At 47.8% G+C, this 18,977-nt stretch overlaps 1 protein-coding gene and 1 pseudogene across 1 annotated transcript in view; both read right to left on the reverse strand.

Annotated features, from left to right (window-relative positions):
* Nucleotides 1–18,977, reverse strand: part of LOC124613815 (protein apterous-like) — a gene marked incomplete at its 5' end in the record, with an annotated part of 324,127 nt that overhangs the window by 94,469 nt on the left and 210,681 nt on the right. Inside the window, 3 exons of the mRNA XM_047142537.1 lie at nt 17,210–17,353; nt 17,480–17,528; nt 17,613–17,850. Of these exons, the coding sequence (XP_046998493.1) occupies nt 17,210–17,353; nt 17,480–17,528; nt 17,613–17,850 (431 nt within the window). The remainder of the gene's footprint in view (nt 1–17,209; nt 17,354–17,479; nt 17,529–17,612; nt 17,851–18,977) is intronic.
* Nucleotides 6,980–7,097, reverse strand: LOC124614342 (annotated as a pseudogene).

The raw sequence follows: 18,977 nt of genomic DNA on the forward strand, positions 1-18,977 counted from the left end.
TCCAATCGCGAATAGTGCGTGGGAAGAATGATTGTCGGTAAGCCTCTGTATTGGCTCTAATTTCTCGAATGTTCTCCTCATGTTCAATATGCGAGATGTATGTGAGAGGAAATAATACCGACTACTCCTGAAAAGTACTGTCCCGAAATTTCAATAGTAAATCTCTCGGTGATGCACAATGCCTCTCTTGTAACATCTGTCAGCGGAGTTTGTTTAGCATCTCCGTAACGCTCCCTCGCCAGCTAAACGATCTTCGTTGGATATTCTCTATCTCCTCTATCAGTCCTACCTGATAGGGATTCCAGATAGATGAACAATACTTACAATATGCTCTAAAATGCATACCTTAAGAGCTATGAGCACTTGATCATTTTCGCTACTTTGAAAAACAAGTCTTCTAATGAACAAGCGCTCATAACTTTTAAGGTATGCATTTTGGGCCCCATGTTCACTGGACACTTCTTTCTTGTTTTGGTCCATACCAACACTTCCCAAAATACGAAAATCGAAGACCTTGCCGCAGAATAGATTTATTTCACAGCATCGAAAATCAAGAATTGCTCATAGCTCGTAAGATATGCCTTTTAGATCCCATGTTAAATTGACTTTTTTGTTCTGAAGTATCACTTCTGTCAAATCCCTGGATACTGACCATCACTTCTGAAACACCGTGTTTAGAAAAAAACTACTGTTTTACCTGCGTGAGTTGCGAACTACCACGACACGTTTCAAAGACCATTTCTACATTACAGACAGGTAGATGTAATCAGACACTTAATGAAAAACTGATCAAGTTTTTCACTAATACTTTCGAGTATTTCAGGCTCAACAGTTATTCTTAATACATATTACTAGGCACTAAACGTCCCTTAATGAAGAAAGATGGAAAAAACATTTAATGTAGCGTATTGTGTCGTAGTTATTATACAGTTAAGTCTAAACTTACGTCTACTTACTTAGTAAATAGATGGAGCCTGAAGTGGCTTCAAACTAATATTTTAACCTTTAACGGTATTATTGTAAGTGGCTGCTACTATTTGTTTACAAATATCGATAATGGGTAAGCTTAAATCATTTCTGCCTTCTACGACGGGAGTAAAACCGACTACTGTTGCTGCTTTTCGGTTTTTATTGGGCGATGTTATCGATATATTCTCATGGAGCGTGTGTGAATGTCCTGCCCAAAATGGAGCAAGTGACATTAAGTAGGCACATCACACCATCGAACTCTCCTGGAGCGTTGGGCCGGCCGCGGTGGTCTCGCGGTTCTAGGCGCGCAGTCCGGAACCGCGCGACTGCTACGGTCGCAGGTTCGAATCCTGTCTCGGGCATGGATGTGTGTGATGTCCTTAGGTTAGTTAGGTTTAAGTAGTTCTAAGTTCTAGGGGACTGATGACCACAGCTGTTAAGTCCCATAGTGCTCAGAGCCATTTCAACCATTTTCTTTTGGAGCGTCGGCCGCTGTGGCCGAGCGGTTCATCTACATCTACATCTTCATTTACACTCCGCAAGCCACCCAACGGTGTGTGGCGGAGGGCATTTTACGTGCCACTGTCATTACCTCCCTTTTCTGTTCCAGTTGCGTATGGTTCGCGGGAAGAACGACTACCGGAAAGCCTCCGTGCGCGCTCGAATCTCTCTAATTTTACATTCGTGATCTCCTTGGGAGGTATAAGTAGGGGGAAGCAATATATTCGAGACATCATCCAGAAACCCACCCTCTCGAAACCTGGACAGCAAGCTACACCGCGATGTAGAGCGCCTCTCTTGCAGAGTCTGCCACTTGAGTTTGCTAAATATCTCCGTCAGGCTATCACGCTTACCAAATAACCCTGTGAAGAAACGCACCGCTCTTCTTAGGATCTTCTCTATCTCCTCCGTCAACCTGATCTGGTACGGTACAAAAATGGCTCTGAGCACTATGGGACTCAACTGCTGAGGTCATTAGTCCCCTAGAACTTAGAACTAGTTAAACCTAACTAACCTAAGGACATCACAAACATCCATGCCGAGGCAGGATTCGAACCTGCGACCGTAGCGGTCTTGCGGTTCCAGACTGCAGCGCCTTTAACCGCACGGCCACTTCGGCCGGCATCTGGTACGGATCCCACACTGATGAGCAATACTCAAGTATAGGTCGAACGAGTCTAGGCGCTTCAGTCTGGAACCGCGCGACCGCTACGGTCGCAGGTTCGAATCATGCCTCGGGCATGGATGTGCGTGATGTACTTAGGTTAGTTAGGTTTAAGTAGTTCTAAGTTCTAGGGGACTGATGACCTCAGATGTTAGGTCCCATAGTGCTCTGAACCATTTGAACCTTCTGGGGCAGAATCATCGTGGGACGAGCGAACGAGAACCGTCTCGGACTACGAACAAGAGTAACTCTACAAAAAATTTTCCGCATACAACGGTACACAGACGTTGAGCAAGATTCCATGAAAAAATCTTGATGGCGACTGCATTTCCACAGAAAAATGCAAGGATTTCAGCAAAAAGATATTTTCTTGAAAATGAAATACCTCCACATTTACCGAGTGCGTCACCACATCGCCCTTGACGTCTATTATCATTCTTTCATTGCCGATCTTAACTAATGCAGTCTAGTTATGCTGCTGTTTCCGTGATAATTGATGTGCTGAATTAATGAGAATTTTCACTCTACAGCAGAGAAAAGAATCTCCGACGAGTCGAAGTGTAGCAAGAACAGCGAGATAATGTCTGCAATACCTGGCACTGGGAGATTAATGCTTCTGATAGTTTTGCGAGGAGTACTTCCCGCTCTAGACTCATTTCACCTGTTGTGGAGGCTCAGTCGGTTTACAAGTTTTGCTGTTATTTCACTGCGTCCACATGCAGCTAGGACAATACAGACGCAGCGTGAAATTTATAGGAGACAGATTAGGATGCAATGAGCGACGACCTTCCTTAAAGGGAAGTCCAGGCATTCGCTTCTTTTATTTAGCAATCTTATGCAGTGCAACACTACAATTGGGATTCTCTAACCACTCTTCCATAATTGCAATTCTGTGTCTCCACTGTGTACAATTTCATCCCGAGATCCGTCATATGCACCACAGCAGCACACCTGCACTACTGGCCATTAAAATTGCTACACCAAGAAGATGACGTGCTACAGACACGAAATTTAACCGACAGGAAGAGGATCCTGCGATATGCAAATGATTAGCTTTTCAGAGCATTCACACAAGATTGGCGCCGGTGGCGACACCTACAACGTGCTGACATGAGCAAAGTTTCCAACCGATTTCTCATACATAAACAGCAGTTGACCGGCGTTGCCTGGTGAAACGTTGTTGTGATGCCTCGTGTAAGGAGGAGAAATGCATACCATCACTTTTCCGACTTTGATAAAGGTCGGATTGTAGCGTATCGCGATTGCGGTTTATCGTATCGCGACATTGCTGCTCGTGTTGGTCGAGATCCAATGACTTTTAGCGGAATATGGAATCGGTGGGTTCAGGAGGGTAATACGGAACGCCGTGCTGGATCCCAACGGCCCCGTATCACTAGCAGTCGGGATGACAGGCATCTTATCCGCATGGCTGTAACGGATCGTGCAGCCACGTCCCGATCCCTGAGTCAACAGATGGGGACGTTTGCAGGACAACAACCATCTGCACGAACAGTTCGACGACATTTGCAGCAGCATGGACTATCAGCTCGGAGACCATGGCTGCGGTTACCCTTGACGCTGCATCACACACAGGAGCGCCTGCGATGGTGTACTCAACGACGAACCTGGGTGCACGAATAGCAAAACGTCATTTTTTCGGATGAATCCAGGTTCTGTTTACAGCATCATGATGGTCGCATCCGTGTATGGTGACATCGCGGTGAACGCACATTGGAAGCGTGTATTCGTCATCTCCATACTGGCGTATCACCCGACGTGATGGTATGGGGTGCCGTTGGTTACACGTCTCGGTCACCTCTTGTTCGCATTGACGGCACTTTGAACAGTGGACGTTACATTTCAGATGTGTTACGACCCGTGGCTCTACCCTTCATTCGATCCCTGCGAAACCCTACATTTCAGCAGGATAATGCACAACCGCATGTTGCAGGTCCTGTACGGACCTTTCTGAATACAGAAAATGTTCGACTGCTGCCCCGGCCAGCACATTCTGCAGATCTCTCACCAACTGAAAACGTCAGGTCAATGGTGGCCGAGCAACCGGCTCGTCACAATACGCCAGGCACTACTCTTGAACTGTGGTATCGTGTTGAAGCTGTATGGGCAGCTGTACCTGTACACGCCATCCAAGCTCTGTTTGACTGAATGCCCAGACGTATCAAGGCCGTTATTACGGCCAGAGGTGGTTGTTCTGGGTACTGATTTCTCAGGATCTATGCACCCAAATTGCGTGAAAATGTAATCACATGTCAGTTCTAGTATAATATATTTGTCCAATGAATACCCGTTTATCATCTGCATTTCTTCTTGGTGTAGCAATTTTAGTGGCCAGTAGTGTATGCTTCACTGCAGCAAAAGCTACGTTCTGCGTGTGAGCTGCAGAAGGAACTCAGTCAAAGTCATTGAAGACCACTTCTAGTGACCCACGCGTCTCTACTAACAGCTTCCAGCAACGACAAAAACAGCGACAAACCACGAAGTCCAAAGCTGCCGATTGACTGCGATGTTTATTACGGCCTACACTTAACCAGTACTCCATGGGCTCCGCGTTTGGAAGCGAGTTCAAAACTGCGATAGAAGATTTAAGTGGTAGGAAGTCTTTTCTGAAGGTTTTTGTCCAGAGTGTAGCCACACATGGAAGTGAAATATAGACGATAAACAGTTTAGAGAAGAAGGGAACAGAGCCTTCTGAAATGTGGTGCTGCAGAACTGATGAGAAGGTACTGAATGAAATAAGGGAGACAAGAAATTTGTGGCACAATTTGACTCCAAGAAGGGATCGTTTAGGGGCCACGTTCCGAGACATTGAGGGATCACCATTTTAGCACTGGAGGAAAGTGTTGGGGATAAACATCGTAGAGAGAGGCCAAAAGATGAATACAGTCAGCAGATTCAGAAGGATGTAGGTCGCTATTCGGAGATGAAGAGGGTTGTACAGGATAGAGTAGCATGGAGGACTGCATCAAACCAGTAACGCCAACAGTCAATCTTCCCGCTCAAGATAACCAAACGAAAAGCCTGCTATCATCACATTATGAGTGATTATTGGGATGAGCTTCGTGGGTGTTCGTGACTTATAATATAAGCCGAATTAAGGAGATCCCATTTCAGCTGTAACTGTTCCTGATGTCCTGGAGATGTGTGGGCATTTGAACTAAATTTGCTGTACGTTTCAACTGACCTGCTCGTAGAGCGTAAAGCGCAGCGCCATAGCTTGCAGGTCAGGGAGGTGGGACGGACCTGGATCGAATCCGGTGGGAAGCAGGGGGGGGGGGGGGGGGGAGGGAGATTAATGATGGCGGTATCGTGTACGGGTCTACATGAGTATGGTTTTTTGGCGGTTTCCCAAGCTCGTTTGGACAGGCACTAGGCTGCTGCTGCTGCAAGAACACAACACGCAAACAGTTGCCATACGATAACTCAGACATCAAAATTTTACACGATTCACTGAGAGGGGGAGCACAGGGCATCCCTCCCTTTGGTTACCTCGACATCTGTGGCGTCAGATAAAACGAGGACCCGTACTAGACGGCATAAACGCTAAGGAAAAGAACGAAGATAGATTTGCTTCAGATTTCAGACTGGGCTTTGTGATGTGCAATCCTTTCTACAATATTCGCGCCAGAAGTTGCTGCATCTTGGAACTCGTATTGCACAGGGCGGTTCCCTGTTACCGTGCCTCCTCGAGATCTCTCTGACCTATAGAAATCACTGCAGTCAAACTGTTACGAAAGGACAAACGAGGAACAATACGTATTTTGAAGAAATCCACTGGCAGAAAATGGGGATCAAACACTACTGTTCTCAGAACGATTGATATGGCCCTGTACTTTTCCACTGCAGAGTACGCCTCCCCAGAGTGGACTGGATCTGTCCATACGTGAAAAGTGAATGTCATCCTGAATGGAATATAACGTTTGATTTCAAGTTACGGATGCTCCAGCTGGCCGAGACAAAAAGACTGGTGCCTTTCAATGTGCCATGAAGGTCGGTACTTGGCTGCGGTCCAAACGGTAATCCGGTTTCAAAAATTTCATGCGAGAAGGAAGCTGATAACTCCATTGGAATGAATGCGTAGCAGCCACTCCCTCCAACTCACATCGCACTGGTTTCAAGGACTGTCGTTTCCGAGGCTGTGAAAGGAATCAAGGACACGTCAATCACTTGCTGTTTTGCTGCAGTTTCTCCGAAGCTCAGCGCAACAGCTTACTGCAAAAACTGAGCCGTGGGGGCTCGGTCTGCTGGCCTACCCACCTCTGGAACCGGTGTCGATAGTCAACTCCTGTGTTGTGAACGGCACGTGACGGAAGGAGGAGGCTGGACCAGCAGTGCCTGGCAGCGGGGTTTTGGTTGGGCCGATTTGGGTTTGACAACGCATGTGCCCAGCCGGATCACCGAGCCCCTTGTCGAATGTTGGGCAGCCGCTAATGAAGACGACGAATGTCCTGCTCTGGAGCTCTGGTGGTGGGGACCTCATTCTGTCATTTGAAAAGGAGTTAAAAGGATATTTGACGATGGGGTGAGTGCACCGTAACATACTACCTATTTATACTCTAGCCCTGTGGTTTTATTGTTTAAATTAAAATTGGGGCAATATTATGCCTTTTTCAGTTTAAAAAAAAAAGCACTCCGTCTTCAGGCCACGAGTGGCCTACCGGGAGCATCCGACAGCCGTGTCATCCTCAGAGGAGGATGCGGATAGGAGGGGCGTGGGGTCAGCACACCGCTCTCCCGGTCGTAAGATGGTATTCTTGACCGAAGCCGCTAGTATTCGGTCGAGTAGCTCCTCAATTGGCATCACGAGGCTGAGTGCACCCCGAAAACTGGCAACAGCGCGTGGTGGCCTGGATGGTCACCCATCCAAGTGCCGACCACGCCCGACAGCGCTTAACTTCGGTGATCTCACGGGAACCGGCGTATCCACTGAGGCAAGGCCGTTGGCCACCTTTTTCAATTAGTAATACGTATTTGTTTGTTCTGCAATGGTTCTTGCCTTGAAAATGGCCAATGGTTGTTAGTGCGTCTTCTTTGAAGCCACATGATTCTGTTAATTGGTAAACAGCTTGTATGTACCCACATGGGGTGCAATGCTACGAACTCAAGTGGTAACACCGGTTAGTGGCACTGTACCCGGTGGTAATGTCATGCTACTGAATCACGTACGTGGTATGAATTTTAAATCTAATTGTGATTTAGTATAGTGTATTTACTCTAACCTACGTTCGTGTGTTTTAGTCATAACTGAACTACTACTGAGTGAAATTTTCTGCTTTGTTTAAGCTCACCATAACTAGTGTTTCTTAAGGCGTTTTAGCAATACTGATTCATCCCTCAGGTGGTGGTGGTGGTGGTGGTGGGAGGGGGGCGGGGGGGAGTTCAACTGCAACTGTTCTGTTTGTACCTGTATTTTGTCAGTTTCATGTACTCGCTTGTCAGCTTACCTTGACAGAGGCGTATGTATTTATTGTGTACGACAAAATCCATTCAGTTAAATCTGTCAATCTTAGTAAGTTTCCCCTGATCTGATCGAATGCCTTGTGAAGGCGTATGGCTTTAACCATTTGTTTTATCTAAGGTTTCGAGTTGTAATTATCTTGCTGAAGCGAGTCCCATCATTTCTGAGTGTATATTCTGTTACTGTTTGAGGGTGCTGCCTCGCGTGTGATTTATGTTCACAGCTGATTGCAAAACAAGCGAGTCTACCTTGGTGTTTGTGAGCGTGACTTCTGGGTCACCGAGCGAGGTGGCGCAGTGGTTAGCACACTGGACTCGCATTCGGGAGGACGACGGTTCAATCCCGTCTCCGGCCATCCTGATTTAGGTTTTCCGTGATTTCCCTAAATGGTTTCAGGCAAATGCCGGGATGGTTCCTTTGAAAGGGCACGGCCGATTTCCTTCCCCATCCTTCCCTAACCCGAGCTTGCGCTCCGTCTCTAATAACCTCGTTGTCGACGGGACGTTAAACACTAACCACCACCACCACCACCACTTCTGGGTCGTTACCTTGACGACATCCTGCCAAACGCCCGAGGGTAAGTTATTGCAGCGGAAGCGCTTTGCCGCATCGTCTGTCATTCCTATCAAAAGCTGAGTAGTTGTCTTATTCCTTGGAGCTATACCTGAGTTGCGCGACAGCCATCAGGGTTGTAAGCTGTGGAGTGTAGCGGGATTAACTCATCAACTTTTGTAAATTGCTAAACGATTCAAATTTCATTCTTACTGTCCATAAACTCAGAGGCTTTGTGTTTATTGAACAATGCTTCCTTTTGCTTATATTGGTAAATTTCAGTAGTTTGTCACTTTATGTCACTATAGTTCCGATGGTTTTCATGTTGTTATTAATCTGGAATTTTAGTTGATGAGTATGTTTTTCTTAAAAAAATATTAATTTGGTGAAAACGACGAACTATCTGATGGGTCTCCCTTCGACGTGTTGATGTCTGATCCTTACCTATCCTGAACCTGTTACCTGGGTTTGAAAAACGCTGTGAAATTGACGATGATCCTTCCAACAAATGCTCCTAATTCGTTAAGGGGTGACACAGTCACGTTGAAGACAACAGCACAGCTAACTATTGCTTTACAATATGTGGAAATTAAAACGGCCTATGATCGCAAATTTTTGCCATCACTGACTACACATAATGCTCCAGAGTTATGTAAGGACTGACTGAGGTGGCGCAGTGGTTAGCACACTGGAGTCGCATTCGGGAGGACGATGATTCAGGCCCGCGTCTGGCCATCCACATTTAGGTTTTCCGTGATTTCCCTAAATCGCTTCAGGCAAATGCCGGGGTGGATCCTTTGAAAGGGCACGGCCGACTTCCTTCTCCATCCTTCCCTAACCCCAGCTTGTGCTCTGTCTCTAATGACCGCGTTGCCGACGGGACGTTAAACACTAATCCCGTCCATTTATGTCAAGAAGATCCTCGAACATACAAAGCTCCTTTTGTTATAACGTGTGTGTATGAAATTTGGTATTATACTTGTTGTTGCACAGTCACTATAATCTCCAGTTGTATCCTTCCCAATCTATCTTGAGGTCTCTCTTTTATATTCTGTTTTATTTGTGTTCATCAACAGTCGCCGCCCTCATAATGCCGTCCCTTACAGACGAAATTTTCATGTATCTTTAGCTGATATGTAAGATTCATTAGCTGTAACTATTGAACCTGCGTGTAAATTTTCAAATAATATTAATGCATTGTACAAAGTATTATAATTATTATTTATCTGTATATATAATTTTATATTTGTACCAAGCTGTTGGCAGTACAGTTCAATAAACCAAAGCAAAAAATTTATAAAATGGCTTTATGAAGGCTGCATCCATGAATAAACTGTATAGAGTAGCTAGTTTCTCTCTTCCATGTATTCGACTATCAGGAATGGATGACATGGGAGACTTGAAATAAAGCTTCCATGAATACGACGTAACACACCGTGCAGAGAGCAACTTTCCAGTAAGATTAAAATCGATAACAAGCTTCTTGAAAAGTCTGGATAAAGAACTTTCGGAATGGTACTCACTATAAGAAGTTGAGCCAAGAGATACCCAGTTGGAGTGTGATGAAACTTTCAGCACTCTCAACAGGCTACGAACAGGTGCTGCAGCAGTAAAGAGAAACTCATAAAAACGGTGTCTACGACTGTGACGAAGTGCAGGACATTAGGCAGACATCACGTTGCCCTGCCAGTCCTTACAAGTGCAGCCCCGAAGAACTAAGGCTGGGAAAGAACGCAGCTACTGACATCGCCCAATGTCGGACCGAAAATTTTTAAAAATGACTAGGACTCGAGGCTGACCTGAAAGACATACGGGCACGAAAACGTAAAGAAAATAAAAGAAGGTAAGTGTTAATATTATACGAGGGCTGAATTAAAAGTATTGCCTACACCTTTGTTAATTGGGTTTGGATGGGAATATTTTAATAAATCAAACTCAGAAATAATCCTTAGAATATGATGTTTAATTACCAATAGCCACTTTTGCACATAGTCACCAGCCACTTGGATACATTTCTGCCAAAGATGAACAAGTTTTCTGAAGCCGTCACGGAAGAAGTCGACACTCGGTTTCGTCAACCACAGTCTCACAGTTCTCTCAACGTCTTCATCACAAACATAATTATGTCCCCGCAGATCGTCTTTCATTTTCGGGAACAGATGGAAGTCAAGCGGTGCTAAATCTGGACTGTATGGAGGACGCCATACGGTGGTGAGATTCAATCTCTGAAGTTCTGCTGTGGTAGCCGATAGCCAAGCAAAGCAATAATGTGACCCACATGTTCTTGTCAAATGCCGATTGTGCTTGCAATTTCTCTCTGAGTGATACGACGATAGTCCTGAATCAATCTGTCAACATTCTGCTTGTGAAACTCGGTGGTTGCTGTCACAGGACGTCCAACTCCTTGTTTCTCACGCAGGTCAGATGTTCCAGCCTCAACACCTTTACACTTACTCGTCCAACGACGCACAGTGCTCACATCAAAACAATCACCATAGGCTGCTTTCATTCTCGGATGAATCTCCTTTGGAGTGACATCTTCTGCTGTCAAGAATTCAATGACCGCACGTTGCTTAAATCGCATTGGCCGACCGCTTGCGGAGGGTCCCATACTTTACACTGCAACAACACAACCGTTCAATACTAAGGCTTCCCGCCAACTGGAGCTGTCAACAAGAGGCTACGGAACAAGCCAGTACCTGCCGCCTACCTATGCTGCCAAATGTTGAAGTATTACGAAGGTGGAGGCATTACTTTTCAGTCAACCCTCGTACAATGAACAGGCAAAGAAACTGGTACACCTGCCTAATATTGTGTAGGGCTCCGCAAGCACGCAGCAGGGCCGCAACACGACGTGGCGCGGACTTGACTAATGTCTGAAGTAGTGCTGTGAGGAAAGCATGAATACTGCAGGGCTGTTCATAAATCCGTGAGAGTACGATGAGGTGGGGATCTCTTCTGAACAGCACTTTGCGAGGCATCCTAGATATTGCTGAATAATGTTCACACCTGGAGAGTTTGATGTCCAGCTGAAGTGTTTAAGCACAGAAGAGTGCTCCTGGAGCCACTCTGCACTATTTCTGGACGTGTGGGGTGTCGCATTGTCCTGCGGGAATTGCACAAGTCCGTCGGAATGCACAATGGACATGAATGGATGCAGGTGATCAGACAGGATGCTCACGTACGTGTTACCTATCAGAGTACTATTTGGACGCATCAAGGGTCCGATATCACTCCAACTGCACACGCCCCACTCCATTACTGTGGTGTCACCGCCAGACACCGCACTTGCTAGGTGCTAGCCTTTAAATCGGCCGCGGTCCGTTAGTATACGTCGGACCCGCGTGTCGCCACTATCAGTGATTGCAGACCGAGCGCCGCCACACGGCAGGTCTAGAGAGACTTCCTAGCACTCACCCCAGTTGTACAGCCGACTTTGCTAGCGATGGTTCACTGCCTACGTACGTTCTCATTTGCCGCGACGACAGTTTAGCATAGCCTTCAGCTATGGCATTTGCTACGAGCTAGCAAGGCGCCATTATCAGTTACTATTGATATTGAATCATGTACCGTCAAGACCGACGTTCATCACTAATGGATTAAAGTTAAGTATTCCACCAGCTACGTCCGCTTTTCTAAATTCTACTTTCCTTGTCCTGTTCCAGACCTCACGCCAGCCTGCGTGAGCTAAAACGCGTGCATTTCGGCCTCCTCTAGTAACACGGTGTTGGCTCTCCTGCCAACCACAACAATTACAGAGCCTTCACCAGCTTCAACAGTCCCCTGCTGACGTGCAGAGTCCATGAATTCATGAGGTTGTCTCCATACCCGTACACGTCCATCCGCTCAATACAGTCTGAAACGAGACTCATCCGATCAGGCAACAAGTTTCGAGTCATCAACAGTCCAATGAGGGATCGATGGACGTAGGCGAGGCATAAAGCTTTGTGTCGTGCAGTCATCAAGAGTACTGGAGTGAGCCTTCGGCTACAAAAGCCCATTTCGATGATGTTTCGCTGAATGGTTCACACGCTCACACTTGTTGATGGCACTTCTGTCACGTTGAACGATTATCTTCAGTCGTCGTTGGTCCCGTTGTAGCAGGATCATTTTCCGGCCACATCGATGTTGGAGATTTGGCGTCTTAAGGGATTCCTGATATTCACGGTACACTCGTGAAATGGTCGTATTGGAAAATCCCCAGTTCATCGCTACCTCGGGGATGCTGTGTCCCATCGTTCGTGCGCCGACTATAATACCACCTTCAAACTCACTTAAATCCTGACAACCCGTCACTGTAGCAGCAGCAACCGATCTAACACCTGCGCCAGACACTTGTCTTGCAAAGACGTTGCTGACCGCAGCGCAGTATTCTATATGTTTACATACCTCTGTATTTGAATACGCTTGCCTATACGAGTTGATCTGGCGCTTCAGTGTAGTTACGTTAAATGTCGCCCATCCCCGAATGAAGCCACGGGAGAAGTGTTTTTGTCAGAGGCAGCCATGTTGGCTGTTTTGTTTGTTATAGTAGCTTCAACTAGCTGATACCACATAAGCTTCCTTTACCACCCATATATTTTTCATTTGCTGTTGCTGGTATACAAGCTGTGTGAAATTCTCAGAAGTAAAGATGGATGAAAAAATACAAATGTAATGTATTGCGAATACATAGAAAGAAGGATCCTTTATTGTATGATTATATGATAGCGGAACAAACAGTGGTAGCAGTTACTTCTGTAAAATATCTGGGAGTATGCGTGCGGAACGATTTGAAGTGGAATGATCATATAAAATTAATTGTTGGTAAGGCGGGTACCAGGTTGAGATTCATTGGGAGAGTGCTTAGAAAATGTAGTCCATCAACAAAGGAGGTGGCTTACAAAACACTCGTTCGACCTATGCTTGAGTATTGCTCATCAGTGTGGGATCCGTACCAGGTCGGGTTGACGGAGGAGATAGAGAAGATCCAAAGAAGAGCGGCGCGTTTCGTCACTGGGTTATTTGGTAACCGTGATAGCGTTACGGAGATGTTTAATAAACTCAAGTGGCAGACTCTGCAAGAGAGGCGCTCTGCATCGCGGTGTAGCTTGCTCGCCAGGTTTCGAGAGGGTGCGTTTCTGGATGAGGTATCGAATATATTGCTTCCCCCTACTTATACCTCCCGAGGAGATCACGAATGTAAAATTAGAGAGATTAGAGCGCGCACGGAGGCTTTCAGACAGTCGTTCTTCCCGCGAACCATACGCGACTGGAACAGGAAAGGGAGGTAATGACAGTGGCACGTAAAGTGCCCTCCGCCACACACCGTTGGGTGGCTTGCGGAGTATCAATGTAGATGTAGATGTAGATGAAGCGCCTGTGGCCGGCACAGTCGCCTTGGCGGTATGAAGAGTCAAGCGCCACTCCAGGCTGTGGGTCGCCGCATGGCAGCGCCCACGCCACGCGTTCCGTGCCAGCGGCTTCCTTCCTTTCCGGCCTGCCGAGCACGGCGGGACTTCTTGCCGGCCGCTGGACAAACACTGCGGACGGAGGGCGCCTGCCGTGTTTTTCTGCCGCCCCGCCACCACACGCGTCACGCTGGGCGCGTGTGCGGCCGACAGCGCCCACCCCCGCTCGCTTTTTCGGGCGGCGTCACCCTCGGGCGCGCACAACGCGGGCAGCCCTCACCGCTGCCGGTGTATCCACTTCCGGTAAGAAGCCCGCGCAAGAACTCCCCCGACCGAGAAGTGTATGGCGGTATGATGAGGCATGCCGTGTGAAACTGACATCTCTCAACAGGGTGCACCTTTCGAGCCTAATGTGTGAAGCGCTCCCTCTCTCCGAGCCTCGGAGTCTCTGTGGCATCACGACCGCTGTATGAACCCACCACCCCCATCGGGATGCAGGTACGTGAGACAAATTACGTGACATGCTGCTCCGTGGATTCAGCTGGTAACGTTCATTGGCGGCGCCCCACTATTTATCTACACTGCTACATCACCAAATCAGTCTCTTGGCCCTTTCAGAGCCGGCCGATTTGGCCGAGCGGTTCTAGGCGCTTCAGTCTGGAACCGCGCGACCGCTACGGTCGCAGGTTCAAATCTTGCCTCGGCCATGGATGTGTGTGATGTCCTCAGGTTAGTTCTAGGTGACTGATGACCTCAGACGTTAAGTCCCATGGTGCTCCGAGCCGTTTGAACCATTTTGAACCCTTTCAGACGCTCTGGCTACACCAACTTCCCCTATGTATTTTTCCCCAATGGAAACCCGAATTTTCAACCTTTTCATCACGTTGAAGTGCTGCCAACTGTTGGGCACCACAATGAAAAGTCAAGATAGCAGTGCGCAGCAGCTCTGACCACCAGAATACATGGATGTGGTTGGTCCGCTACATTCCACTGTATAACTGAATACTGTGGCAGAACTAAAGCTGTGAGGACGGGGCGTGAGTCGTGCTTGGGTAGCTCAGTTGGTAGACCACTTGCCTGCGAAAGGCAAAGGTCCCGAGTTCGAGTCTCGGTCCGGCACACCCTTTTAATCTGCCGTGAACTTTCGTACCAGCGCACACTCCGCTGCAGAGTGGAAATCTCATTCTGGAAACATCCCCCAGGCTGTGGTTAAGCCATGTCTCCGCAATATCCTTTATCCTTTCTTTCAGGAGTGCTAATTCTGCAAGGTTCGCAGGAGAGCTTCTGTAAAATTTGGAAGGTTGGAAAAGAGGTACTGGCAGAACTAAAGCTGTGAGAACTGGGCGTGAGTCGTGCTTTGGTAGCTCAGATGGTAGAGCTCTTGCCCACGAAAGGCAAAGGTCCGGAGTTCCAGTCTCGGTTCAAAACACAGTTTTAATCTGCCAGGAAGTTTCACTGTTATTGTTATTTAACATGGTAATTATTGAATGATCATTTTACTATTTATTACAATGAATATTTCGTAATTAGTTATTTTAGACCATAAAGTTATTTTACACCATAGCCGACCGCTGGTGGCCGAGCGGTTCTGGCGCTAAAGTCTGGAACCGCGCGACCGCTACGGTCGCAGGTTCGAATCCTGCCTCGGGCATGGATGTGTGTGTTGTCCTTAGGTTAGTTAGGTTTAAGTAGTTCCAAGTTCTAGGGGACTTATGACCTCAGCAGTTGAGTCCCATAGTGCTCAGAGCCATTTGAACCTTTTTTTTTACACCATAAAATGTACAAAGTATATTTTGAAAGCGAGTACATATTTTTGTATAAATCTTGCATCTAGAATCATTTAAAAAAAATCACCTACGAGCGTTACAACATTAAGAAAAAATTTCCTTCCTCCAGAAAAGATTCAGGCCCGAAAACGTTAAAAAAGGAGCAAGCCAGGGTAGCCGTGGTCTCAACGGTGGCCAATAAGAAAAGTGTGCTGTCCGGTCAGTGGAAGTACAGCTCATTCCTATACATTCTGTTGGTGCCAGGTACTGGAAAGCGCGTAGCAGGACAGCGTCTTGAGCCGTGTGTGTGTGTGTGTGTGTGTGTGTGTGTGTGTGTGTGTGTGTGTGTGTGTGCGTGTGCGTGTGTTTGTTGTCACACAGTGCTTCCCTCACTTTTGGTGCAACTTGTAGTTAACTCTCTCCCGTACATGGTCAGTATTGTGTGTATAGAGAAGACCAGACAGTATCACAGGTGTGTACACAAGTTCTTAGTATATGTTCAAATGGTTCAAATGGCTCTGAGCACTATGGGACTTAACTACGGAGGTCATCAGTCCCCTATAACTTAGAACCAATTAAACCTAACTAACCTAAGGACATCACACACATCCATGCCCGAGGCAGGATTCGTATCTGCGACGTAACGGTCGCGCGGTTCCAAACTGTAGCGCCTAGAACCGCTCGGTGACTCCGGCCGGCTCTTAGTCTATGTAAGGGTGAGTACTAACTTTTATTGCATGGCTGAGTACTTGTATTTTAATCATTTGAGCCAGTTGAGCAATAGTCCTCAGTGAACGACCTGGTAACGTTATTATGCCCTTTTACCAAATGACATAAAAAACTTAGGTAACGCATATTTGCCTGCATATTTTGCCGATTTCCTACTAATGTTAGTGTCATTACTGCAATGCTTTCCTTTGTAAAGAGTGAAATCGCGAGTTCGACTCCCAGTTCACCAACAGAAATAGAGGGTAAAGCATTGATAATGCTGGCCACTCGTGCTCTTAGGAAACAAGCGTCCGCCGAAGAACCCGTGGCAGAAGCCAACAGGCAATTTGTCAAAGCCTTAACAATTAAAGCTTTATGATTAGCCTTGTATGGAGTGTAGCCATGAATGGAAGTGAAACATGGACGATAAATAGTGTGAACAAGAAGAGAATAGAAGCTTTCGAAATGTGGTGCTACAGAGGAATGCTGAAGATTAGATGGGTAGATCACATAACTAATGAGGAGGTATTCAAAAATGGTTCAAATGGCTGTGAGCACTACGGGACTTAACATCTATGGTCATCAGTCCCCTAGAACTTGGAACTACTTAAACCTAACTAACCTAAGGACATCACACAACACTCAGTCATCACGAGGCAGAGAAAATCCCTGACCCCGCCGGGAATCAAACCCGGGAACCCGGGCGTGGGAAGTGAGAACGCTACCGCACGATTACGAGCTGCGGACTGAGGAGGTATTGAATAGAATTGGGAAGAAGAGGAGTTTGTGGCACAACTTGACCAGAAGAAGGGACCGGTTGGTAGGACATGTTCTGAGACATCGAGGGATCACCAATTTAGTATTTGAGGGCAGCTTGGAGGGTAAAAATGGTAGAGGGAGACCAAGAGATGAGTACACTAAGCATATTCGGAAGGATGCAGGTTGCAGCAAGTACCGGGAGATGAAGAAGCTTCCGCAGGATAGGGTAGCATGGAGAGCTGCATCAAACCAGTCTCCGGACTGGAGACGACGACAACAACAACAACAACAACAACACCGTACGTTTACGGGTCTCGTGTTAAATGGCTCTATGGTTCAGTGCAGGACTACATGGGTCGAGTGAGCGTTCACGAAGTGTTGCAGCAGCAGCAACAGCAGCACGTAGCGGGTAGCGGGTACTCACCGAGACTGGCAGTCATGTGCTCGAGCTCTTTGGTCTTGCGCTTCCGCGGCCGGCCCTTCTGGCGCGCCGTCGTCGCGCCGCCGCCCCCGCCGCCGTTGAAGAAGCCGAGCTTGCTGGGGTCGTGGACGGGGGGCGGCGCCGCCGCGGGCGGCGTCGGGACGGACAGGGGCGGCGGCCCGGCCAGGCCGTGCGGGTGGTGCGCGTGCGGGTGGGGGTGGACGTGCGGGTGCGTGTGCGTGTGCGGGTGAGCGTGGCCGTGGTGGTGCGGGTGGGGGTGGGGGTGCGCGTGCGGGAGGAACTCGGGCGACGGGAAGGGCGGCTGCTGCGTCGGCGGCGGGGGCGGCGGTGGCGGCGGCGGCGGAGGGGCCGGGCAGGCGGGCGGCGCGAAGTGCGGGGGCGGCGCCGGCAGCGGGCCGGGGGCGGGCGCGGGGGCGGGCGGCGCCTCGCAGCGCAGCTCGTAGTGCAGCCGGCAGAAGACGGCCGCGTCGCGCATCCCGTAGTGGTCGCCCTTGGTGAGCAGCGCGTCGCATGCGGCGCACTTGAAGCAGTGGACGTGGAAGACCAGGTCCCGGGCGCGCAGCACCAGCTCCGTGGGCAGGATGGCCGCGTGGCAGCGCGCGCACCGCCGCACGCCGAACAGCCTGCCGGCAGAGAGGGGCGCACACTGAGCGCGGCCTCGTACCAACAGTAAACTAGACAGCTACGACAACAAAACAGTCACAGATTTAAAAACAATGTCAGGAACAAATCGGAAAGAAGACAGGGAACGTACACAAGGCAGTAGCGTGACCGAAACATACTGTGAACGAACCCACAACACTGTGCAGTGGCGCACTGCTTGTGTACATTGTAGGGACTAAAAAAACATGGTCACGTGTGAATAGGACTCGGGCTCCGAGGGTTACGTATAAACTTTATTGTGTATATAGGGTGTTTGGAAATTCCCTTAACCCTTTCCAACCTGGCCTGCACAATCGTGCGGATTCAGTTTCAGATCTGCTGTAGCCCAGCATCACTTTCCTGTGTAACTCTGGACTGCAACGATTCTGTGGGTTCACAGCTTCTGTTCTGCAGTTGTTTTGTTGACTATTGTAGCCACCAGAACACAGCAGACCATTTCAAACTTCAACGAAAAGACAAAGCCTTGCGTCACCAAGATAAACAAAATATGTTTTTCTATATTTAGTTAGTTTCAGAAATTTCTGCATGATTTTAGATTGAGATATTTCATTTAACTTATGTAAGTTGTTCGAACACAGGCATGGAGTGCCTTTTGGATATTATAAATGTTTGTATCTTGAGTAACAGGATCATGCTAGTGACTTCTTGAACAGACTATCGCACTGAGATTTTTTTCAGTATTTTTACCTAATTCCAGTTGTCATAAAGTATAGAAACTGATACCCAACCGATAAGCCTTTAGCCGGCCGAAGTGGCCGTGCGGTTAAAGGCGCTGCAGCCTGGAACCGCAAGACCGCTACGGTCGCAGGTTCGAATCCTGCCTCGGGCATGGATGTTTGTGATGTCCTTAGGTTAGTTAGGTTTAACTAGTTCTAAGTTCTAGGGGACTAATGACCTCAGCAGTTGAGTCCCATAGTGCTCAGAGCCCCATTTTTTGATAAGCCTTTAAGAAATTTTCTCTCAGGGTGGAAAGGGTTAAGGGGGGTAGGACGTCAAACGGGCCGACTTGGAGCAGGAGAGGTACCACAGGACATTTTAATTTCCACTGGCTATACTATTACAAGTAAACTCGTAAAACGTTGTCAGC

The sequence above is a fragment of the Schistocerca americana genome, chromosome 4, assembly GCF_021461395.2.
Source record: "Schistocerca americana isolate TAMUIC-IGC-003095 chromosome 4, iqSchAmer2.1, whole genome shotgun sequence".
Taxonomy (NCBI): domain Eukaryota; kingdom Metazoa; phylum Arthropoda; class Insecta; order Orthoptera; family Acrididae; genus Schistocerca; species Schistocerca americana.